General features: G+C 34.0%; 1 protein-coding gene and 1 pseudogene across 1 annotated transcript in view; one reads left to right on the plus strand and one right to left on the minus strand.

Annotated features, from left to right (window-relative positions):
- Positions 1–242: 242 nt before the first annotated feature.
- Positions 243–27,650, minus strand: part of LOC145932988 (uncharacterized) — a 218,765-nt gene continuing 191,357 nt past the window's right edge. The window contains exons 3-5 of the mRNA XM_083032246.1: positions 794–1,033; positions 540–717; positions 243–443 (exon numbers count right to left, since the gene is read on the minus strand). Of these exons, the coding sequence (XP_082888372.1) occupies positions 827–1,033 (207 nt within the window). The 3' untranslated portion in view covers positions 243–443; positions 540–717; positions 794–826. The remainder of the gene's footprint in view (positions 444–539; positions 718–793; positions 1,034–27,650) is intronic.
- On the plus strand, positions 11,198–13,240 carry LOC145937219 (uncharacterized; annotated as a pseudogene).

A 27,650-nucleotide genomic window follows, 5' to 3' on the forward strand; every position in this document is an offset into this window, starting at 1 on the left:
ATATAAATAAGAAAATTATAAATATATATACCAAATAAAAATATTGAATGTAACATATTTCTAGATATAATTTTATATGTAAAATAGTCATACCTGGTGCTATAACATTTTTTATATTTGCATTATCACTTAAAGACTGTTTTGATATTTTAGTTTTTTCCAAATTTATAACATATTTTCGTTTTAATGAATAATCAGGAGTAATCGATTTAAAATTATATCAATTTTGAGGATCACAGTTTTCTTGTAAATTCTTTCCTACATTTTCTACATTATTTGTATCAGAACTTGATGTTAGATATTGTTCTTCTAAAGAAGTATCCTTTTTGTAAATGTTACTTCTGGAAGTCGTTGGACAAGTAAAGTTTATCTCTGATGGTTCTTTTACGGAATGTTTATCTACATTAGTAAAAGACTCAGATGGTTTTATATTACTGAATGTCCTGAAAAATAATTCATCTATAAGTATGTTATAATTAAAGATAATTAATAATAATTATATAATTAAAGATAAAATAACTGTAAAATAATTTACAAACTTTCTACGTGTTATTGTTGATCGTAAAAATCCCATTAATTCAAATTATGGCCATGATGGCTTTGTTTTAGCTGCAGCGACACTTCCACTTGAAATATATTTGTTTTGTTCAATTAATTTTCTTGCATATGTGTCTCGTAAATTACGTCACTTAATGCTTGTTATTCCTGGACATAAGTCTTAAAAAGATATAAGGTTATAATTTTGTGAAAAATTATAAAAATAGATTTTTTAAATAAAAATTTAAAAACTTACTTAATTTTTTCTCAATTTCTGACTATAAAGATTTTATCGTAGATGGTCCCCGCTTTTCATATGGAAGACTGCTATTCCACAATGGTGATTGCTTGAAAACTTCATTATAATTAGTTCCTCAATATTTTGAACTTCAGAATAAAGTACTGTCTTCAATTTCCAATTTTCTGTATTCTCATTTAATAATTCACATACGTGGTTTTCATCCTCAATTATTTCCCCACAATCTGCATATAAATGCTTGAACACAAATATAAAAAATTAAATATAAATTTATAAATAAATATAAGTGAAGTAAATATAATTCTAAATGTAAGTTATTTTCATATATGTATATAGGATGTCTCTAAAGTCTGACCCAGGCTCTTTATCTCGGAAACGGCTTTAGATATGGAAAAATGTTTCAGACAAAAGTTGTAGGACTTGAAGGGGGACAGATGATGAAAGTATGGACTTGACCTTGAGTAACCTATTTAAGGTCAAGTGAAGGTTATCGATGTTTTCTTATACAGAACCCCCTATTTTTTATTGCATATTCTTGTAATCCTTGTCGAGACGTTTTCAAAACACATATATATTTATTTATTTATTTATTTACTTACTATATCATCCATTGTGTATAAATAAATTGTGTAACTTATAAAATTTGTATAAATTTTATACAATATTATTAATTAATATTATTTTTTGAATAATTTCGCACGTCAAAGATCAACATAGAAGAATATTTAGAACATTTAGAAAAACATAACTTATCTAATAGCAAAAACAAATTGGTTATGATTGATTAGATAGGAACTATTCTTCCTAAACGTTCCATCGATACATGTATCGTTACGACTGGTTTTGATGTGCAAAATCGTACGAAAAAGTTCAATCTTGATGAACATTTTTGTACGACAAAGAGCATTATACGATAAAGTATCTCTAGCTAGAATTTCTAGAAAACAAGCTCTGTTATTGGATATCGGATGTCGTACATCGGTCGTCGGAAGCAGTGTGAATCCTGCATACGGTTTCGACTCCCGCTCGTCTTATCACGCTTCTCTCATTATTTTTCTTTAGCTAAACTCAGCTGATCCGAGCGTCAACCATCTATACTGTGTATATTTGAACGATTTTGACCTTATTCTCTCTTAACGCTCTGTTTAAAAATTTTGTCAGCTTTCGACTCTCGTGCTTCACATCGCACTTTCGCAATCTATATCGTTCTTTTCGAAGCTCGTATCGCTCACACACACACACACACACACACACACACACACACACACACACACACACACACACACACACACACACACACACACACACACACACACACACACACACACACACACACACACACACACACACACACACACACACACACACACACACACACACACACACACACACACACCCACCCACCCACACACACACACCCACCCACACACACACACACACACACACACACACACACACACACACACACACACACACACACACATCTCATCTTAAAGTATTTTGAATGAAGTCTCAGTGCAAATTACACTACGCAAAACAATTAGGGGAGCACTTTAAAACTTGCAAACTTTACCGATTTTAAGAAGCCATATCTCAGCTTATCATAAAGAGATTGTAAGACAACGTTTCTGGACGCATTTTAACGGGTATAGCCTCGACTTTAAAGGTAAGTAAGATTGCATTGTCCGCCTCATCGAACTGTTTTTGTTGTGAAAGCCAAAATCAGATCGTGAATAAATTTTGGAAATTTCATGACTTTGTAGTTATCCATGAAAAAAGCAGGAATGGGTCCAAAAATATCATTACATTGGTTTTGAAGTGGGAATCTTCCCCTTTAAAATGGCTCAAAAAACATTGCTATACTATACCTAGGAGCCGACCCAGCGAGAAATGATTGGTCGAATCGACGTCAATTCGACATCAATTCGATCAAATCGACGTTGATTCGACGTCGAATCAACATCGATTCGACCACCATTTCTCACTGGGGAGGTATCGGGTTTTATAATCATCCCTGCAATTTGCAAGATTTTTAGTAATACCGTCGGCATTCGTATTAGGTGTACTTAACGCGAATGGAGAGGTTGCTCGGTCGGATTTTTTGCACATCATGTATGGCGAATGGAGAGGTTGCTCGGTCGGATTTTTTGCACATCATGTATGACGTATGTTTACGTCAATGTTAAGTGTAATGCGCGTGTGCGTGTGTATTAGCAGAGATCAGGATCCCAAGGTTCGTTACTCCCGCGGTAGTTAATGACTCCAAACCCTTTCTACTGTGTGTGTGTGTGTGTGTGTGTATGTGTCTATGAATGTGGAGCGTGCGTGCGTGCGTGTGTGCATGTGTACGTGTGTGTTGGTAAGTGTGGATGTGGGTGCGCACGCATGCTCCATACACACAACACACATACACTCACACACACACACACACACACACACACACACACACACACAGCAGAGAGGATTTGAAATAACTATCACGGAGTGACGAACCGTAGGATCCTTGTATTTACTGACACAGACTTACACACGCATGCGCGTGCATCACATTTTACATTGGAGTAGAGTGTTTCCGTAACATACATATCATTAAGTCGGGTTGCCTATTTGTTTACTGACAGGGGCATGCTTTGCTGGGCTCGCAGAATAAGATCAGAATGCGAGTTCAGTGGGGAGTGAGGAAAGCAAAATCGATTTTTATGACTTTAGCATAGTGAACAGTTGTGAAATTTAATAATATGTATAAAATATATATTTAATGATATAGTTCAAATAAATTATATTAATAGGTTCTTTATCAAATAATACAAGTTAGATAGGCCAAGTTAGATAGGCAATAGAAGAGCCGGCGCAGTAGGCAAAACGCATATAAACAAAATTAATAACAAAATTAATGTTACGGATTAATGCTTAAATATAGCAAGTAAAGTATAGTTACGAGTATAACGGATTAGGAGTATAATTACGGACGGTTTGAGCCGTTTTTGGCTCATCTTCAGCATATAAATATAAATACTAATATAAAAATAATATAAAAACTAAAGACCGTCAATAATAAATAGATATGTAAATAGTAAATAGATATGTAAATAAAATTGAATCATAAGTCATAATATAAAATCAAACAAATTATGCTTAGCTTAACACGGTATTACACATTGTATTGAAAGCGATGTCAGATCAAATTCTGCTTATATTCTACGTTTCCAGAGCGCGTCATTCCCCGGTTGACAAGTCGGGCAGTGTAGTGCATGATGGATATTAGTAAGTTTTTTGGCGAATATCTGCGAATATCTATGAGCCATGAGTCGTACAGATATCTAGAAATTCTTTTCTCAATAACGAGTGGAATGATAAGTATTGCGGTAACCAAAGAAATAAATTGTCAAACTGGGTAAAAAAAAAAAAAATACAGAATAAAAAGAAAACGAAAAATCAGACGGATTCGGATCGCAGTTAACACAGTTAAAATAATGCATTAAGTCAGATTGTATTGATAGAATTGGGACGTTAGCGCAAAGTCACGTTCCGCACATCGCAAATGAGCTAATAAGACTAATGTATGTTTTCGGATGTATAGTGATTCGTACTGGAATCGATAGAGTTCGATCGGGTGGACAGCACTCCGTGTCTGTCTGAAAATTTAAACTATTTGTCGTTTTATGTAAACCATTTCTGGAATTAGTCTTTTATTTAAATTAGACTCTTGATCGAGGATCTTCACTTTGTCCCATTTAAATTCGAGATTAAAACCTAATCTGTAGTCTGTAATTACAGAGTGATTGGTAATGTTTCTCCTAATGTGGCTGCGATGCTCCAATATTCTTGTTTTCATTTGTCTTCCCGTTTGGCCAACGTACATATGAGGCGTAATTAATTACAATTAATCGTTGCAATTAATTTTATAAACAACAGGAAGATAGCGTAAGCTGATCTTTGTGTACTCTAATGTACTCTAATCATATTACTCAATTTGTTGAAATCATAATAAGAGATTTTGATATTTAAATCTTTAACAGTATTTGCAATTTTGTCTGATAATGGAGAAACGTATCGTATAGTAAAAAAAGAGGATGTATCTGTAGTCATATCAATAGAGTTTAACTGTTTTAATTCGAATTTGTGAATCAAAGTTTTTATATGCTCGTGGAGAGTTGTAAAAATAAAATTAAAAGGATAGTTGTTGTCCAATAAAATCTCAATTATTATGTCAAAATTTTTTGAATAGAAACGCGGATGCGATAATAAAATGCGTTTGATCTATTAAATTTATGACCATACCTCTCTTATGATGGAGGGGTGCTGGGACCAGAAGTGCAACTATTTTCCCGAGAAGGTCAGTATGTGATACCAATCGAATATCAGAAAGTTAGTCTCATATATCAAAGTGACGTCTAAAAAATTTAAATTATTATTCTCAGCTATATCAAGAGTAAACTGAAGTCTCTCAGCAGAAATTAAAATATTAAAAATATATAAAGTGTAGGCATATAAATTTAAATCCAGAATTCTTCCATCTCGATAATATATCACGTAAATTAGAAATTAATTTCTTTGTCGGATCTTTGTTGACAATTTTGTACGTGTCTTTATTGTTGAGAATGTCAAACATTTTTTCTAAATATTTATCTTTGTCAAGAGCAACTATGACGTTGCCCTTGTCCGCGCGTATGAGAATTATATTCCGGTTATTGTTTAAATATTGTTTGGTGGTTATTAATAATAGTTTGATCTCAGAATGTATGTTGTTCTTAGGAACTAAATACGATGGAAGATTGCCTTTGAGATTTACCGTACGACTTCTAATGGAAGACTGTACATTAGGTAGGAATTTTTTTAGATTGTTTTCGACGTTTTTAATAAATTTGAATGTAAGCTTGCATTTATTAGTAATGGGTAAGCAAAAATTTTCCCCTAATTGAAGTAAGCTCTGGACTTCTGCAGGAATGGAAGTCGATGATAAATTCACAAACCATTTATCTTTAATTTGTTGTATATAAACTTGGCTGTCATTAAAAGAACCAATCTTAACCTCATGGGATTGAGTTTTAGGTGAGAAATTAGATTTAAGCAAATAAAGTTAAATTTCCCCTCGTCGATCGGATTATGATGGGAGCAGGAAGAGCTGTAAAAATAATGAATCGAGTTAATATTGCATTCTTCCCGTGTGTGCTTTGTTAACAGATAATTGAACTTCCTATCTAGCCTTGTACGTTTATTTACAGGAAAGGTATGTAATGACTCGCACTGTCTATCGAAGAAAGAGTTAGTGACTGTGACCGGAATAGAACAGTAAATAGTCTTACACAATTTAAAAAGATGAATGCGCGCCGTTCTTATTTCACAATGTATTTCTTTAAGTTCCAATTGTATATAGCAATTTTTTTGTAAAAAGATTCTTTGATTGTTTAAAGTCCTTGATCTCTGATATTTAAATTTTTTTCCAAAATCTTAAAAAACTGACTTACGATTAGATGCAAAAGTATCAAGTTATTGTCGATTTGCGCAGAAATTTCGCTTTTAAATTGCCTTTAATAATCGTCTTACGAAACTTATCCATAATTTTAATAGTCGTACGTCTTTACCAAAGTAATATCAAATATATTAAATAAACGGAAAAGTGTAACGCATTTATTTCTTTGGTTACCGCAATACTTATCATTCCACTCGTTATTGAAAAAAAAATTCTTTGATTTCTAGACATCTGCACGACTCATGGCTTATAACAGATATTCGCCAAACTTACTAATATCCATCAAGCACTACACTGTCCGGCTTGTTACCGGGGAATGACGCACTCTATAGAATATAAGCTGAATTTAATCACTTTGATATCGCTTTCAATACAATCCGTGTTAAAATGGGCACAATTTGTTTGATTTTATATTATGACTTATGATTTAATTTTATTTACATATCTATTTTATGACGGTCTTTAGTTTTTATATTATTTTTGTATTAGAGTATTTATATTACGCTGAAGATGAGCTAAAAACGGTTCGAAAAGTCCGTAATTATACTGTTAATCCGTTACACTCATAATTATACTTTACTCGTTATTTAAGCATTAATCCGTAACATTAATTTTGTTATTAATTTTGTTTATATGCGTCTTATCTACTGCGTCAGCTCTTCTATTGCCTATCCAACTTGATTTAATAATATAGATAACAACGTAAATAAAATATTAAATAAATTTGAATAAAAATATTTTTAATCTTTAAATATAATAAATTACAATAAATGGTTAATGTGGCCACCATTTTCCTCTAAACATAAAACAATTCTGCGCATGAAATTTTCTTTCACTTATTTTAGTAGAGTGATCTCTGCACATGCGTTTTGTATTCTATTTTTTAAAATTTCCGCATTTTTCGGCAGGATATATTTTTCCAAATCTCACACTCATGGATTTTTTCGTGTAGGGCTTCTTAAAAAATAAAGTATATAAAAATATACTTTATTTTTTAAAAACTCTACACAAAAAAATCTATGGGTGTGAGATTTGGAGAGCGTGATGGCCATGGATTCTGAGGACCATGAAGTCCGATGCATTTTTCGGGAAATTTTTGATTTAAAATGTTTCTCGCTAAAAGAGAAGTGTGGGTGAGATGTCTATCCTGTTGGAACATTATTTGTATTTTAGTTGGAACATCATTTGAATTAGCCAGTGGCACATCCTCCAGTTCATGGAGCCGATAGAGCAGAAAATTTGCATAATAATGTGAACCCCTACTATTCCCATCCACACGTTCACAGTCCATTTGTCTTGAACGTTTGTTTCTCTTATGCCATGTGGATTATGCTCTGCATAGTAATGCTTATTATGTCTGTTTATGGATTAATCGCTTCCAAAAACTGCTTCGTCAGACCAGAGAATACTTTTCAAAAATATATATCATTTCCGGCATCATTGAAATTCACCTGCATAAACTGAGTAAATTAGTATGACGATAATTTACAAGTAAATGACAACATCTGGTACGTTACAGCAAAAGAATAGAACTAAATTTTTAAATAAACTTATGTGTTCAATAAGCCATTCACAAAAATTTAAACGTCGTGACATATCACCAGGTATATGAGTCTTTGTATGCTGTTTAAATGGATGCCAACCCAGAGAATGTTTAATAATTTTATGAATGGTAACATGGCGAGTGGAATGTTCGAGCTTGCATTAATTATGTGAGGTTCAGATAATCCCGGAAATCTTTTCGAATTTGCAAAAAATCTCAACATTGAACGGTGGTATTAAAATAATGATAGTCATAAATCAAGAGGCATAAACTCGAAATCATTAATAAGAGACAATAAACAAGCGTATACCGATTTGCCCCTTTATTGTCTAAACCAGAGTTTCCCAAAGTGGGCGCTACCGCCCTCCTGTGGACGCTGGAGGGATCTGAGGGAGTTTTGTTCGCTTTAGGGGCAGTACGGAGGCGTTGAAGTATTTTTTTAATATCCTATCTACACCTAAGGATGATCTCACTCGTGGCTTATCCGACTGCTTTCGCCCGTCTATGGCTGCGGTCGAGAATACACTACAAATGCTTTGAAACATTATTCTATCTTTATTCTTCGGGAATGTAGAACAAAGATAGAATGATGTTTCAAAGCATTCGTAGTGTATTCTCGACCGTAGCCATAGACGACCGAAAGCAGTCGGACGAGCCACGAGTAGGATCATCCTTAGATGTAGATAGGGCATAAGCAAACTCTTATCCACTTGATTATATAAACATACAATTATGTATCACAAGAATCATATGTAACAACTATTAATACATATTGACAACAACAGTTGTATAATGTCAGGCATGCTTTATTTTACAAGAAAACGTACAAAATACAAGTTTTAACCGATTGGTCTAAAAAACAAGACGATAGGTCTTAACAAACGAGCGCTAGCATGTATGTAATTGTGCGCACTTTCGACTTACGCAGGTTCTTACAAATCCAGTGCACAGCGAGAGGAAACTGTGCATGTTATATCAAGTTCACTGTACAATACTATAAATACGTGAGAAATCTTAATTCACTATTAGACTGGTTCTGAATTGTGTAACGAGCAGTAGCTCAAATATAGAGCCAAACATAAACAAATTGGTAGCACACCAGGTTCATCCTTTTCATTAATAATTATTTTTAATTTTATTAATATTTACAGATTTACTTAATATTTGATGAAATTACTAATAATAGTGAGCAATCTTACATGTTTATGTGCAATTTTTTTGTTATTTTATTTTGCAATTTCTTTGTTATTTTATTTTAATACATACCTTTAACACTTATTTAGTTCCAAATTGTTTTATTTCAACTACGCTTACAATTTTATTATTAGTTAAGATTGAGATAAAGATTTTCCGAGGGAAGCGCTGAAAAAAATTGTTTGAAAAAGGGGCGATGAGCCAAAAAAGTTTGGGAAACTCTGGTCTAAATGAACGAAGACAACACATGTTCGTGTGCATTTACCACAATCGCGTGCCGTTGATAGAAGCGATGACGCCACGAGACGAAAGATAGAGAGCCGCACGTCACCGCGAATCATTCATGGTTCCACGACGCGGTGGTCGTCCGCGATAGGCAACAACGGAAGGAGCGAAAGTCGTTAATACGTTTAAGAAGGATCCATGCGATACACGCTGCAGATTCACCGCGCAATCGACTCCGCGGCTTTAGACACGCGTCGTTATCACGCGTCAAAACAACAACAAAACAATCGCGTGCGAGGGGGGCATTTAAAAGCCCGATGATTTAAGGACCGAAAACATCGCGGCTTAGACGCACGCATCGAATGTGTGTTTACGTATCAAACATCGAAAATATACGCCGACACATGCAGCGATCCGCATAAGCACACATATCAATATTTATATGAACGCGGTTCCAATTGTATTTGATTTCTCTATTGTTTTTGAATAAACTTATCTACACTCGTCAAAAAAATTATCGCAACACGTACACGCACCGGTATTAATGGTGTCCGGCGTTAGATGTGTGCGAATACGTGTATGACAGCCGAAAGTCATACGCACACATACGTAACGCGACATACGTGTTATGACTTTCGGCTGTCATACACGTATTCGCACACATCTAACGCCGGACACCATTAATGCCGGTGCGTGTACACTGAGAAAAAAATACTGTTGAATCAACAACGTTTTTGTAATAAAAAATATCATTGATATTTTTGTAGTTAAATTTTATTTTATTAATTCAATGATATTATTATCAACAATAATATCATTGAATTAATAAAATAAAATTTAACTACAAAAATGTTGTTGAGTCAACAGTATTTTTTTCTCACAAGGGACATGTCACAACTGTCCGGAACCGATTTGATTCTTCTTCAAATATGTTGTTAAATACACAAATCTAAAAGACACGTATTTTTTTATATGTGCGGATATTGAGTTTTAAGGGGTGAAACCTTTAAAGAAAAACGGTATTTTTCTTTTGGATCGAATATCTGGTAAACTATAAGAGGTAGAAAAAAAAGACGTACAACAAATTTTAATGGCTTGAAGAGTACTTTAAAGTTATATGAACAAAATTTTTTTATTTTTATTTTTTTTTAAATACCCTCACCACTTAATTTTTTTTTTTTCAAAATTAAAAACATTTTTTTACCTAATTTAAAGCTTATTTTTTTCCAAATTCAACCATGTGTAATAAAGTTATGTTACGAAATATCATTTTCGAAAATTAATTATAAACGCTCCCGTATATACGTTCATCCGTGCTATGTGCGTAAGTAATTACCGTCGAACAATAAGATATATAAAAAATGTTTATGTATAATTTTTATTTATGTTTTCTATGTATTTATAACTGCGTATTGTGTATATTTAAATTTTTAAAAACATTTTTAAATATAATTAATAAGAATTATTTTAAATATACCCCCAGTTATTTTATTATTTCTTTAATATTTAATTTCTTCTATAAAAATTAAAAACAATTTTATTCTATAATAAAATTACTTTACAATTGAATCTTTGCAAATAAATAGATGTCGCAATATTTGGCATAAACAAATTTTATATCTTACGTTAAATGAATCATAAGATAAGATTATGTGTACGTGTTCCAGATAATTTATAATTTTTACAATTAAATCTTTGCAAATAAATGTCGCAATATTTGGCATAAACAAATTTTATATCTTACTTTAAATGAATCATAAGATAAGATTATGTGTACATGTTCCAGATAAGTTATAATTTTTACAATTAAATCTTTGCAAATAAATAGATGTCGCAATATTTGGCATAAACAAATTTTATATCTTACGTTAAATGAATCATAAGATTATGTGATTACGTGTTTCTGATAAGTTAATATAAATTGTTCATGTAGCAGCATAATTCTCACAGTCAATGTAATCTTTTCGTTGTAATAATATCTGTGTAAACTGTTTTTCTATTGCAATAAAAAGCAAAATTTAACATCTTTGAATATGATTATCAATCCGCTTAACGTTGTTAGACTTTTATTGATGTCAATAAATTCAATATATCTAACAGAAACGCCAGTAACTGAAGCAGAAGTGGAATTAAAGGAAAACATAAAAAAGATATTACTGGATAGCGTTTTTCATTATAATGGGGTGGAAGTAACGGAAGAAATATATCTCGATTATGAAGAACCTTATAAATTACATAGTTTTGAAATAATTGAAGATGACGAAGAAGCATGGAAGATAATTTAAATTCTCATCCTCATTGTTCAAATGATGATACAAATTTTGATAGTTCTTATAAAAGACGAGCTGTTGAGTATTGGCGACATCGGGACACTGATGAAAACAGTAATGACAAAAAAAGGAATCGTCCTCTAAAAGTAGTACAAAGTAAATTTAGAAGAGTTTCATCTGAACGTCAGTTAAGGCGATGGGAAGAACAAATACAATCAGGTGGAAGTCGTATAGAAAAATTATCTTACATCTCCAAATTTACACATGATAAATTTACTGCAGCTGTTGAATCAGGATTCATGGTTCATGATATTGATCTAAAAAGATGGGCTTTACAAGCTCAAGAAGAAATAGGAAATTTAAATCCTATATTTAGAGCATCTCACAGTTGGATAGCAAGAAGTCTCACCGAATTGTTTCAAGAAAAGTTACGAAGTTTGTCACTAGAAGAACATTAGAAGATTCTGTTGATTTGCAAAAATCAGCTGATGATTTTCTGGAAATAGTAAAACCTCTTATTGAACAGTTTGGATCTGAAAATATTTACAATTCAGATCAAAGTGGTTTCCAATTGGAAATTCATTCTGGAAGATCATTGCCTAACCAGAGAGAAAAAAAAGTAGAACGTGTCGTGCAATCCATATCATCAACAACCCATTCATATACGATACAACCAATAATATCCTGTAATGGCAATTTGTTGTCACCTTTATTTATTGTATTAAAAGAAGCTAATGGTAAATTTGGACCAAGAGTAGAAGAAAATTTATTTAAACCAGAAAATGTTATTGTAAAAGCATCGAAATCTGGTAAAATGACATCAGGTATTTTCCTTTTATAATTACTTTCTTTAACAAACTTATTTCATTTAACAATTTAATAAGAGTCATAAAAAACTATTAAATTAACATTTATATTTTATACAGATCATTTTAAAATGTGGTTAGAAGAAGCTTATTTTGCAAACATTGATCCTAATAGCGTTCTTCTTATTGATTCATGGACTGGACATTGCCCCAATACTATTTCGGATTTAACACCTCCAGGAACACATATTACTACTATGATAATACCGAAAGGAACTACAGGGAAAATACAACCATTAGATGTTTATGGATTCAGAATTTGGAAAAATTTTGCTAAAAGATTTTCAGATACGGTTTTACTGTTGGAAAGTAATATAAATTTACATGAACGAAATAATATAATAAAATTGCAATCTTTGATACATAATCAATTGTCATCCCCACGATATCAAAACTTATTTAAATATTCGTGGTTTAAAAGTGGTTATACGAATGAAAGACCAGACGAATTTAAAAATCCAGTACACTTTAGTTTAGACGAAACGTCAACAAAATGTGAAATCGAAGGTTGCAATAATATAGCTGTAGTAAAATGTTCTTGGTGCAAGAAATCATTACGCTTGAAACATTTTTTTGTCGAATATCATTATTGTAATGTATATAATGAGTGAATAATATAAAATGCAAATATATATTTTTTTAAATCTAAATATACACAATACGCAGTTATAAATACATAGAAAACATAAATAAAAATTATACATAAACATTTTTTATATATCTTATTGTTCGACGGTAATTACTTACGCACATAGCACGGATGAGTGTATATACGGGAGCGTTTATAATTAATTTTCGAAAATGATATTTCGTAACATAACTTTATTACACATGGTTGAATTTGGAAAAAAATAAGCTTTAAATTAGTTAAAAAAATTTTTTTAATTTTGAAAAAAAAAAATTAAGTGGTGGGGGTATTAAAAAAAAATAAAAATAAAAAAATTTTGTTCATATAACTTTAAAGTACTCTTCAAGCCATTAAAATTTGTTGTACGTCTTTTTTTTCTACCTCTTATAGTTTACCAGATATTCGATCCAAAAGAAAAATACCGTTTTTTTGAAGGGGTGTTTCACCCCTTAAAACTCAATATCCGCACATATAAAAAAATACGTGTCTTTTAGATTTGTGTATTTAACAACATATTTGAAGAAGAATCAAATCGGTTCCGGACAGTTGTGACATGTCCCTTGTCAGTGTAATTAATATCAAAATTTAGCATAAATTCAAATAAGCGTATCTCTGCGAAAAATTGTCGTATTTCAAAAAATTTTTTTTTTGTTTTAAAGGGTAAAGTCTCTACTTTAAGGAACTTTCGTTCGATTTTGATTTTATTCTCTCCCCCTTTCTCCATCCCTTTAAAAGGAGGAACGTGTTTTTTTTCAAAAAATTGCATAGTTTGACGAACTCTACGGAGTGTACTAAATTTTTTTCGCAAATATCATCATTACTATCGTAAAATATGGACTTTTCTCTACAAATTAAAAAAAAATTGAATACCGTACGATTTTTTTTCGCGAAGTTACGGCGTATCAAAGTTACCTATGCATTTTTGCCTATATATTCAATCACCGCCAACATTAGCATTATCCGATGGGCACTAGGGGGAAGTTGCTGGTCGGATTTTGCCCATCGTGTGTGTGTGTATAATGTGCGATAATTTTTTTGACGAGTATATGTTTAAATATCCGCGTTTTGTGTTTCACGAAACCCCTTTCCTGTGTTACGTCCTGTGGACTGCACGATTCTTTTCTCCTCCCCGATTTACGCAGATTCGCGTTCCGCGAACATATTAATTATAAGACCGAAATTAGTTATAAGAATTAAACGGAGAAAGACAATTGTGAAACAACTCGACCGGTGAGATTACGAAACCTACACTTTGATCAATAAGTCATAGGTAATGTTGAAATATCACGATCGACACACGCTATCAGCGGACCAAAGATCAGAATTAGGAAAGAACCCTTCATACAAGAGAGCAATACGTTGCGCAAAAGGGATTAAACACCGAACGTATGACTATGAGTCACAAGAAAAGAAGACGCCTTTTGCCCTATAAGAAGGGCAGACGAATAGTATAAAAGCAGCGAATCTTTCAAGAACGCTCTCTTTAATTCCGCCTACGTCGTGGCAGTTACGCACTTCATACTGGATCCTCGCATTAAACATATATTGTGACCATCGGGACTCAACAACCAGCTACTAGTCAACCTACACCTTCGCCCACACGGAAGTGAATAAATCCCCGGAATCGCGACTAAACTTAATAAGTAGTGGAAATCGCTGCCCGTCGAGCATTGAAACGCGCTCTCCGATTGAAACGGGACGATCAAAAGCCAACGCGAATCCTCAACCGCCTCATAGCACATCAACGTTACACACACACTCATATATAATTGTTTATACATGTCCACAAATTCAAATGTCTAATTCTCCGAATATTATTAAGATTTTATTTTTTTGAATAAATGATAATTATTTACATTACGCGAATTTAAAGTCTTATTTAAACACCTGCGTTCCTTCATATATCCCCCGAGATCGCACAAGGTCCTATCCCGCGTAAAAGTGATTTAATTCCCTTACCGAAAAGGACCGACGAACGGACCCCTGAGATAAGCCAGGTAAAAGCGACTATCCAGTCGTTGACCTGCAAAAGAGCCAGACAGTCCGTTCGACCCGAAATCACTCCGATTTCGGGAAAACGCTGTTCGAGCGGCCTTTCCTTCGTGCAGGCCAGGACGTAACATACGTTTAATTGGGGGCTCGTCCGGGATTGAAATGTGCGATCTTTGGGAATAGGAATGAGTAAAGGGACTAGAAGCACAACGGACAAAGACGAAATAGATGAACTTTACAAGACCGCGTTAGAAACATCACACAGAACACGTGAATCTAAATCAAAATTCACAGGATCTACGCCTCGACACGTACATTTTTTAGGAGATTCTAATTTAACCGAAATAAGTGAATTACCCGACGAATCCGACCAAGTCGAATTTATTGACTCAAAAAATCAGATTTTCAAAATTAATATCGATAATTCTAACGGCGAATCCGGAGGTCCACCAATAAACATGGCTAACGTTAATCCTTTCGCCACTTTAAAATACGCGGTCGAAGCCGTTCCCTTTTTCGACGGTAGTAACACCCCACTAAATTATTTTATTGAGGGATGCGAGGAAGCAAAATCTATGCTCCCTAAAGAGGCAGAGTGTCAATTCGCTAAAATTATAAGAACGCGAATAGTGGGGGAAGCGCGTCGTACTATACAGATTTTACTATCAAGATTTTAATACCGTAGCTGCATTAACAACGTATTTGAAAAAAATTTACGGTCCCTCCAAAAACTTCTACCAATTACAAGGAGAATTAGGTTGCGTTTATCAGAAAAATAATGAAGATGTCGTCACTTACGCGAATCGGGTTAAACTTCTCGGAAAACAAATACTAGAGGCATTTCGAAGCTCAGGGAACGCTATGCCTGAACAAGATATAAAAGCAATTATAGAAACAGATATGTGTAAATGCTTTATTAGAGGACTAAAACCCGAAATAGAACAAAGAATAGCGCGAGACCTAAACGTACAGGAAACCGTGGCCGACGCGTTAAAAATAGAAAGAGAGCTTCAACAAATGACAGATTTACGACAAGGCGCTAAATCAAGTCAAAATTCACCGCTACCCGTTAATCTATCTCGAGAAGTCTGCCAAATCTGTTATAAAGAAGGGCATGCCGCAAGTAGTTGTCGAAAACTCACTCAACTTTCACCACAAAATCAAAATCCTTTCGGAAACACCGGAACGGATATTTTAATCTGTCAAATTTGTAAAAAACGCGGGCATAGCGCAGATAAATGTCGGTTACGCGACCCACGATCTCGACAATCAATTAACGTAATTCAGGAAAAGGTCATTACTTGTCAATTATGCTCTAAGATTGGTCATAATGCAAAATCATGTCGACAGAATAACTTTAATCAACAAACAAATAAATCTTCAGTAATTTGCCAATGGTGCGATAAATCCGGTCATTCGGCTAATAATTGTTGGAAGAAACAAAATGAACGCAATACTAATATCGTGTGTCAAACTTGTAACAATTATGGCCATATCTCTAGAAATTGCCGCTCTAAAATCAATCCAATACCAACACATAAATACAATTTATTCTGCCGATATTGCAAAGAACAAGGCCATCTTCTCGATACATGTCAATTACGAATTACGAGTAACAATCGCCAAAGAAAAAGAGCAGGGAAACTACAACGGACCCTCGACATCGGGTGTAAAATCGGGGGCCGAGCGAACATCACACCCATCCGTGCAGCGGCAAGCCAAGTAAATAACTACGAACTCGAAATCAGGCCCGTAACTGTAAGCCTCGACAAACATAGTCGCGCCTACGGTACAGGTCGAAATCGATAAAATTACCATTCAAATAATCTTTATGTTAGACACGGGATCCGGACCGAATATAATTAAAGAAAATTTTGTGCCCGAAAATACAAGTATTAATTATTCGAATATTTTAAAATTAAATGGCATAAACAATTATCCTGTTTATACCCTAGGAGAAATTACACTAACACTTTTTGAATTACCGGTATTATTTTATATCGTTGCCAATGATTTTCCGATTCCACAATCCGGAATATTAGGAAACGATTTCTTCAAACAAACTTTTTCAAAAATAGATTACGCTCAAGGACATTTAGATATTTCCGGAATTAATGTGCCCTTTTTCTCCCCGGAAACCATAATAGTATCTCCAAGATCAGAATCGCTATTTTTTGTGAGGATAGAGAACTCTGAGATTAAAATAGGATATATACCGAAATTAAAAATAGAACATGGAATTTTCCTAGGAGATACTATCGTAGAAAATATTTCTGGAAAGCATATCTAAATGTCATAAGCACTCTAGATGAAGAAATAGAAGTTCGCGTACCGACACTCCGTTTAAAACCACTGAACGAACTATTTGACGACGATATCGAAATTATCGATAACAAGAAAGAGGGATCAGATAACGACCAGACTAACGTTAACACGGACCATGAAGATAAAGATACGATGATATTTAGAGACAATGAGGATGAATTTTCAATAATGATTCAAGGAAAGAATAAAATTAAAAGTAAGAGAGGGAATAAAAATTATTTAAACGAAAATTATAATAATTCAAAAATCCTTGGAGAGGGAAGTTACCAAACCTCTCCTGAAAATTATAATGATCCAGAAATCCTTGGAGAGGGAAGTTACCAAACCTCTCCTGAAAATTATAATAAATCGGAAATCCTTGGAGAGGGAAGTTACCAAACCTCCTCTCCTGAAAATTATGATAAATCAAAAATCCTTGGAGAGGGAAGTTACCAAACCTCTCCTGAAAATTATAATAAATCGAAAATCCTTGGAGAGGGAAGTTACCAAACCTCTCCTGAAAATTATAATAAATCGAAAATCTTTGAAGAGAGAAGTTACCAAACCTCTCCTGAAAATTATAATAAATCAAAAATCCTTGGAGAGGGAAGTTACCAAACCTCTCCTGAAAATTATAATAAATAAAAAATCCTTGAAGAGGGAAGTTACCAAACCTCTCCTGAAAATTATGATAAATCAAAAATCCTTGGAGAGGAAAGTTACCAAACCTCTCCTGAAAATTATAATGATCCAGAAATCCTTGAAGAGAGAAGTTACCAAACCTCTTCTCAAAATTTTGATAATCCAGAAATTATTGGAGAAGAAAGTTATAAAAATCTCCCAAAAGAAAAAATTCCTAGAATTTCGAAGGAAAAATGTCAAACCTTGTCAGAAAATTCTAGCTCCGTCGATTCCGAAGAGGGAAGTTACCAAACCTCATTTCATAATTCGACACAACCTTTTTCCAAAAATTCAAAGGATCGTTTATCCCTTCCAAAACTTACATTTCCGAAAACTGGATTATCTGTTAGAAATAATGAAAATGAATTAGAAACCTCTCAAGTTACAATGGAAAATCTTCTAAGAGAAACTCAAGAATATAACAAAAATATTGAAAAAATAAATAATAAAACATTTGAGAATAAACATAAACCGTCTGAAAAAATTTCAGCATCCTTATTTGACAGGTCTCAAGAAATTATAAAAAATTTTCCACGAAGAAGAGAGTCAAAACACAAAGAAAAACAACGAGTTAATGTAGAAAATTTCAATTTACATAATTGCCTAGTAGTTTCCGAACAACCAAAGGAAACTCGATTTACTCAAATTATGGAATTACTGCGGTTAGAACATCTAAATAAAGAAGAACAACAGAACATATTAAAATTAATAACAAACAGTCAAGATCGATTTCATGTTCCTGGAGAAAAACTGACCGCTACTCATGTTTTACAACATCAAATAACCATTATAGACGCTCGACCGATTAACACTCGTCAGTATAGATTCCCGCAATTACACAAAGAAGAAATAAACAAGCAGGTAGAAGAACTGTTAGAAGGAAGCATCGTAAAACCGTCTCAATCACCTTATAATACGCTCATATGGATCGTGCCAAAGAAAGAAGACTCGAAGGGAAACAAACGCTGGAGAATGGTTCTCGATTTTCGAGCGTTAAACGACAAAACTATCGATGACGCTTATCCATTACCCAACATCGTAGATATATTGGATCAATTAGGAGGAGCACAGTACTTCTCAGTATGTGATCTAGCTTCCGGATTCCATCAAATAAAAATGGATCCTGCCGACAGTCATAAAACAGCATTTACCACTCCTTTCGGTCATTATGAATTCGATCGAATGCCTTTCGGATTAAAAAATGCACCTGCTACCTTTCAACGATTAATGGACCTAGTATTGACTGGATTACAAGGCGAGGAATTATTTGTCTATATGGACGATATTGTTATTTATGCTACTTCTCTAGAAGAACATGAACGAAAATATAACGCATTAATAGAGCGACTTCGTAAAGTCAACTTAAAATTACAACCAGACAAATGTGAATTTCTAAAAAATGAAGTAACATATTTAGGATACGTAATTAGCAAAGATGGAGTAAAACCTGATCAAAAAAAATTAGAAGCAGTACAACAATTTCCGAGACCCAAAACACCGAAGAACATTAAACAATTTTTGGGACTTGCAGGTTATTATAGACGATTCATACCGAACTTTTCTAAATTTGCAAAACCACTTACTTCTTTACTGAAAAACGACACCCGCTTTGAATGGACAGCCGTACAAGAAGAATCATTCGAAATTTTAAAACAAAAATTATGTGAAGAACCTGTATTGCAATATCCTGACTTTTCGAAACCATTTATCTTAACCACAGACGCATCAGGAATAGCAGTAGGAGGAATATTATCACAGGGAGAAATAAATAAAGACCGACCGATCGCGTACGCTTCTAGAACCCTCACCGATAACGAAATAAAATATGACACATACGAAAAGGAAGCTTTAGCCATAGTATATTGCGTCAAACATTTTCCGTATTTATATGGGAGAAAATTTACCTTAGTCACTGATCATAAACCATTATTATGGTTTAAAAATGCTCAAGACGCAAACGTGCGAATATTACGCTGGAGACTAAAATTAACCGAATACGAATACGATGTCATATATAAGGCAGGAATAACTAACATAAATGCAGACGCATTATCAAAAAATCCAATAAATCTTGAAGAAATCGATTGTAAACTAATAAAAGAAAGAAAAACCTTAAATCCAAACAACCCCGAAGATGCAGAAATAATTTCAAAAATGTTAGAAGAATCAGATAGCGAAGAAGAAAAAGAGGAAGACGATTTTCATTTATATCTCTCAGATAACGAAGAACCCATATTTGAAGCTAATTTTGTCGAAAACAATAACGATTCTATACCTTTTACACTCGAAGAAATAAATGAACCGATCGTAATACAAACTACAGAAAAAGTATTAATACACGATCCACCTAAACAAGACAGAATACAGACAAGAAGCCACTGCAGGACAAGGTAATAAACAAAAAACCGCTAAGGAAGAAGATAATATTGAACAAAACAAAGAAAAAAACGACACATCAGACAAGGACCTCGACGCCGAAGAGAAAGAAGAAGACGAAGAAGACATTATTAATCAAAATCTAAAAGCAAGGAAAGCGAAACCCAGAATTATCGAAAATAAAATAATTAAAAGCAACATCATAGATTCTCGCGAATTATTATTCCTACGAAAAGATAACGTAGCATATTTTGTCGACACCCAAGGAAATCCTTTAGACTCAGGATCTCAGAAACTTTCCGAGCGAAACGAACTACCAAATTTAGGATCTCTTACCTTGGGCGAAGCCAAGGCCATAAAATACAAACACTAGTATCATATCGCGCTACCTGTTAACGAGTAGGCCTTACGGCAACTCTAGATCACATCTTAAAAACCTTGAAATATTTAAATAACGTTATCAAAAATTTAAAATTAGAAACAATTAGCATTGCAAAAACCGATTTCATTAATAACGTTCCCTGGAACAATATCAAGGTACAACTACAATTGATATTTATTAACTCAACTACGAAAATAATTATTTGCAATGGACAAATTAAATATCCACCGAAGGATTTGCGTTCTGTCATAATCGACGAAATGCATTGCTCACCAACAGGAGGACACCGCGGAGTAACCAAAACATATAATAAAATTAAACACAATTATTATTGGGAAAATTTGAAATCGGACGTTCAAAAACACATACAACAATGTTTACAATGTCAACTGAAAAAACTCGTTCGAGTTAAGACAAAACAACCAATGATAATCACAGATACGCCTGGCACTTCGCTTGATAAAGTAACTATGGATATCGTAGGCCCGCTACCTAAGACCGAAAGAGGCAACGAATATATCTTAACACTACAAGATCAGCTAACAAAATATTGTATGGGGATACCGCTACCTGACCAAACCTCAGAAACCATTGCGGAAGCCTTTGTAGACCGTTTTATTTGCGTGCTCAGAGCGCCGAAAGCTATACTTACAGATCAAGGAAGAAATTTTATTAGCGATTTAATGAAGAAAATTGCCAAATTATTCAAAATACGAAAATTTCGCACAACAGCTTTTCATCTTCAATCAAACGGATCATTGGAGAGATCACATCACGCACTCAGCGAATACTTAAAACAATACGCAAACGAGCAAAAACAATGGGACAGATGGATCGGATTAGCTATGTTCAATTATAATACTAGCGTACACGAAGCCACAAAACACACTCCGTACGAACTAGTTTTCGGAAAAATAGCACGAGTTCCGTCAAATGAACTTCTCCCACCTGAAGATAAATTAGCAAATTATGAAGACTATTTAATAAATCTTGTCACACAACTTCACACGATTCAACATAATGCGCGCGAAAACATTGTAACAGCAAAAGTCAAATCAAAAAAATATTACGACAAAAAAATAAACCCTTAGACCTTTAAACCTGGAGATCAGGTATTCTTGTTAAAAGGACCGAAACCAGGTAAATTCGGAGACCAGTATACCGGACCTCATGAAATTTTAGAGATATTAAATAAAAATAATGTAAATATCAAAATAAAGAGAAACAGCCGCATAGTACATCCTAAATCGTTTACGAATATCGCACATCAAACCAATATCTAATAATAAACGTGGAAACGCGGCTTCATTAGGTCCGTATTTATAGTCGTTTCTCAAATCTCATCTCAGATTTGAGACATGATATGATTTAATAGATGAATTTTTAAAATCAATTTGATTTCGTTTGTAACCTCGATTCAGTAGAGATACTCAAGAGAAAATTTCACTTCAAAATTTCAGTTAATTTTTAATCAAAATGTAATTATTGAACCGTCTGTATCTCAAGACATAAAATCTGAGTATTTAACCTAATAGACGCTCTTGAGATTTGAAAAACGACTATAAATACGGACCTTATTCAACGGTTCACAACGCCGATTAAAACTCAAAGTGGAAGAATTCTCCGCTTTGGACGAGGATTTCGTCTCTCGGCATATTCCCTAACACCCAGGATCACGATTAATTATGCGTATTCGAATATATTGTATTCCGCCGCTCACGCGTTCGCATATACAGATGTTCGGCAACGGATGGGACAAAATTTAAGGGGTGATTCTTGATTTTTGTTTTATCATGTAGAATCACCCTGAAATTTTGTCCTGCCTGTTACTGATACCTTGTATATGCGCACAAGCGCTCACGTACACATATTTTTGTGTGCATCTGAATTTATCCGTTCATGCATACGATTCACATATATCCGTGCACTCATATATTCGCATATACACTCGCATTTGCGTGCATTCGAATATATTGTACTCGGCCGTTCATGCATACGACCTATATTTAACCGTGTACTTGTATACGTACATACACATACATTGTATGTATATTTCGCTCGCGCATACAATCCGCATATACATACACGCACAAGCGTTCACGCACACATATATTCGCGTGTGTTCATTAAACTGATATCTGCGCTCACACACACACACACACACACACACACACACACACACACACACACACACGCACGCACGCACGCACATACGAGTCCACGCGCTCACGCATACACGCGCACACGTTCTTCACTAACGGTCTTGTTCTTGCTCTCGCAATCGATATGATTCTCGAGTTAGCTGATCTCTCTGAGCTGTTCTAGCGCGTCGAGAAGATAAACATTTAATAAAATAGAAACTAAATTTAATATTGTCAGTTTAAAAATAATTTTAATGGATTAATGAGATTTCTACGATTAAGATGACATTAAACCCGACTTAAATTAGATAATTATTTATTACATAAATAATTAAAATTTTAATTACATATTTAACTAAACTCTGTCCCGTTTGCTCTTTCTCCTTCTCTCTCTCTCTCTCTCTCTCTCTCTCTCTCTCTCTCTCTCTCTCTCTCTCTCTCTCTCTCTCTCTCTCTCTCTCTCTTCCCCTCCCTCTCTCTTCCTCCCTCCCTCTCTTCCCCCCTCTCTTCCCCCCCCTCTCTCTCTCTCTCTCTCTCTCTCTCGCTCTTTCTCTCTTCTGCTCTCTCATTCGTATTCAGCGACTTAGAAAAAACTCCTTAAGTTTAAATAAATACATATAATTAAAAGCTATTTGATAATTTGTCAATGACCTATTTGTAAGTCACACACAGCTAATTTCTACAATACACTTCTAATTTATATATTACTAGACAAGACAAACGCGCGCTTTGCGCGCGCCATTATCCGATTTTATGTAATAATTAATATTTTTAATAATTATAATTTTATTTAACTTTATTTTAAACAAAACTGTGAAACTGTTAATCCTTAGCTGACGACAGCTGTTTGATGCTATGAATATAACGCACAACGAGAATAGAGATTGCCAATCAGCATCGTGGAAACAACAATGTCAATAACATGCCTTTTTTTAGAAAGGGGCTAGCACGCAGCGCGCGCTAACGCGCGCGGCTTCTTCAGTTTACTAACTAAATTACTAAAATCTCAATAATATAGTTTTTAATACAAAATTCAATTATTAAGCACTCATTTATGTCAAAATAAATTAATTTTATTTTTAAGTTGTTATTAACATTTAATCTTTGAGATATAATTTTAAATTATTATTAAGTTATAAAAAATCATATTAAAATTTATTTATATTTTTATTAATTTATTTGCTTATTTATTATTAATAATTAATTTTACTAACGGATTGAATTTGCAAGCTCGTATCTATACGGTACAAAAATAATATGCAAACAATGTAATAGTGAAAAAAATAAGTGATGAATTGTTGGCTCTTTTTATTAAACAAATACAAGTCTGCAAATTCTTTTATTTAATACACATAGTAGAAGTCTACGCCCTATAGAGTCCGCGGCAACAAAGTATTGATTTTTAATATTTAAAGGCGAGGCAAAATTTCATCGATTATATATTTTAATAGTACATTGTTTACAGAAAATTTTGGTACCAAGCAGACACCAGCGTACAAATTTTTTCATTAAATATACATGATTTATGTATGCGCAGTATAGAGTCCGCGGCAACATATTGTCTACTTTTAAGACGAGCCAAAAATTCATCTCTTGTATATTTCGACTGTACATTGTTTGCAGAATATTTTAGTTGCATGCAGACACCAGCGTAAAAATTCTTTTATTTAATATACATAATATAAAAATGCGACGCTTAGTGTCCGCGGCGAAATAGTGTCGATTTTTAATATTTTAATACGAGCCAAAAATTCAACGCTTATATATTTCGATATTACATTGTTTACAGAATACTTTGGCATTATGCAGACACCAGCGTACAAATTCTTTTACTAAATATACATAATTTATTTATTCGCAGTATAGGGTCCGCAGCAACAAAGTATCGATTTTTAATACTTAAAGGCGAGCCAAAAAATTCATCCATTATATATTTCGATAGTGTATTGTTTACAGAAAATTTTGGTACCATGCAGACACCAGCGTACAAATTCTTTTATTAAATATACATGATATAAGAATTAATGCGCCGCATAGGGTCTGCGGCGACATAGGACATACACCCATATTCTGAATTTTCTTTTATCGATAAAACAAGATCCAGAATATGGACCATTGTATCAACATTTAACATTTTAAAATTAGCCAAAAATCCATCGAAATATACGAGCGATGAATTTTTGGATAGTATTTAAATATTAAATATAGACACTGTCGCCGCGGTCACTATGCGGCGCGCGCGCGCACACACACGCACACGCACACGCACACGCACACGCACACGCACACGCACACGCACACGCACACGCACACGCACACGCACACGCACACGCACACGCACACGCACACGCACACATTCTTATATTATGTATATTAAATAGAAAAGTTTGTAGACTTGTATTCGTTTGAAGTACAATAGTAAGTAATACACTATGTGGGGTCAAAACAAACCCCACCCTCACCCTCTGGCCAGTGGTGCCACAAACGGGCCTCGATAGCATGCGGTAGCATTGGAGGGGATGACGCGCCAACTACAATGCTACGTAACGATACATCCGAGATCGAGTCTCGGCTCGCTCTTTAATTTGTTAAAATGTTTTTTGCTTATATTTTAATATTTTTTTCTTTTTATACATATATGTAACAAATATAAAAAATAATAAAATCCACCCACTCTTGGCCAACATGTACATGTCTTTTAAAAATAAATATTTTATTAAAATATATTAAATAAAAAAAAATATTTGGCCAAGAGTGGATGGATTTTATTATTTTTTATATTTGTACATATATATATATATATATATATATATATAAAAAGAAAAAAAATATTAAAATATAAGCAAAGAACATTTTAAAAAATTAAAGAGCGAGCCGAGACTCGATCTCGGATGTATCGTTACGTAGCATTGTAGTTGGCGCGTCATCCCCTCCAATGCTACCGCATACTACCGAGGCCCGTTTGTGGCACCACTGCGTCTGGCACCGGTGACGTCACTAAACCAGCGGGGAGTGTCGTCTCGTCATAGGCCATTAACCCAGCGGGGGTCCCGACCACGGTTCCACCACAGGTTAAAGTTGAGGGAGATGGGCCCCGCTCGCGTGCCAGGTAACAATATTAATGTTAGTGACAATAAGAGAAAAGTCGAACATTAGGACAACAGAGACGAATAAAGAAAAGACATTATCGCACTGATTATGATGTAATTTTAATTTTTAGAGAAAAAACGTGAGTGTTTCACAGTAAAAAGGGAAAAGGGAAATAATGGGAAGAAAATACTAAATAATTTTAATGAGAAAAAGTTTACATTTATTCAAATTGGTTTTTTACATAAGACAATATTACTTTATTATATGTATATAAAGTTAGTCAAGATATTTTTTAAGCACGTTTTTCGTGAAGAAAAATTTTACGAAATAATTGTAAGATTATTCGATCATTTTGTTCATAATTTTCGATAAAAAGAGTAAGAAACTGATTGAGATCGTAACCATTACTCATGTAATATAAAAATACACAGCTGTATTGTCCGCAAGTTAGAGAGAAAGTTCATTGTAATTGTTGATTATTCCAACGATGGATGATAGAGTTTCGACGAAGCCGTACCAGAAATCTGGGATCCAAAGGTGGCAATCCGTAACTATCAAAGTATGTAGCTGTATGGTCTTTGTCGAGGAAGAAAGCAATCCAATGTTCTCCAGGTCGATTATGATCGTCTGTATTAGCAATGATGGCAGTTGATCTTGTCCATACTCTTGGAATTCTGTCCGCAGGATAGACACCCACATGATTGACATTGAGTTGACGCAATGCATGTAGTATCTCACGTGAGTTCATTTTTTTCTTTTTGATGAAAAGAACAAGCAAATATTTTTCAAAAGCTTTGATTTCGACTGTTTTGTTGCGTTTTTGTCAGAGTCGAGTTGTTCTTCTACTTTTTCAATATCAGATTGTACTTTAATATTCGGGTTTAGTTCGAAAGGTTCAATGTTGAAAGTACAATCCTTGGTGTTGTTGTCGGTGATTATTTCCCAATTTTCGGGGGTACTACAAATAGGATGACATTTGTAGTACGTGACGTCAGTATCAAGATTATTTTGCTCGACTAACCAAGATTTTAATTTGTACGCGTTGCGTAATGCACAATGAAAGTTGACGAAATTTTGAAATCCGTGATGATTACAATGTCGTCTGTATTCTTCCTCTAGCAATAGATTTTTGAATGCCGGCGATACGCCTTCTAAATTATTTATATATCTGGAAAGTAGATTCTGTAGATATCGTGCTTTTTCGTTTTCTCTAACATAAATGTAACGCACGTGTCTTGTAATGTCGCGCAGATGCGTTGCAAAATATTTTAGATCAACGTCGCCGTCGAACCATTCGATGCCGTGATAATTTCTTGTGAGCCAATTATTTTCTCGTCTTACTCTTTCGGGTAATTCACCAAACGGATGCGGTGGCAATATTAGCCAATGACTGACGATTGCAGTGTTAATCGCAACAACGGCTACTTCCTTAGTAATGAATTCACCGTTAATATCACGGAAGCCTTGTATGTCGACGACTATATCCATAATGCGGAGGTGCTTTTTTTGCGAACCGACGACGTTCGTGTCTCGAAAAAAACTGAATTCTTTTTCATTACATGTTTCTTTTTTCATTACATGTTTTTTACAATGTACATATGTCAGTGATGATGATATTTTGAATGATGAGAAAAATGCGAGAAAAAAATTTTTAACGGAGTATTATTTTGAGTGACGTAAAATCTAGCC

This window comes from Prenolepis imparis, unplaced genomic scaffold (genome assembly GCF_030444845.1).
Source record: "Prenolepis imparis isolate NDT839.2.m4 unplaced genomic scaffold, iyPreImpa1.0 SCAF_1, whole genome shotgun sequence".
Lineage (NCBI taxonomy): Eukaryota > Metazoa > Arthropoda > Insecta > Hymenoptera > Formicidae > Prenolepis > Prenolepis imparis.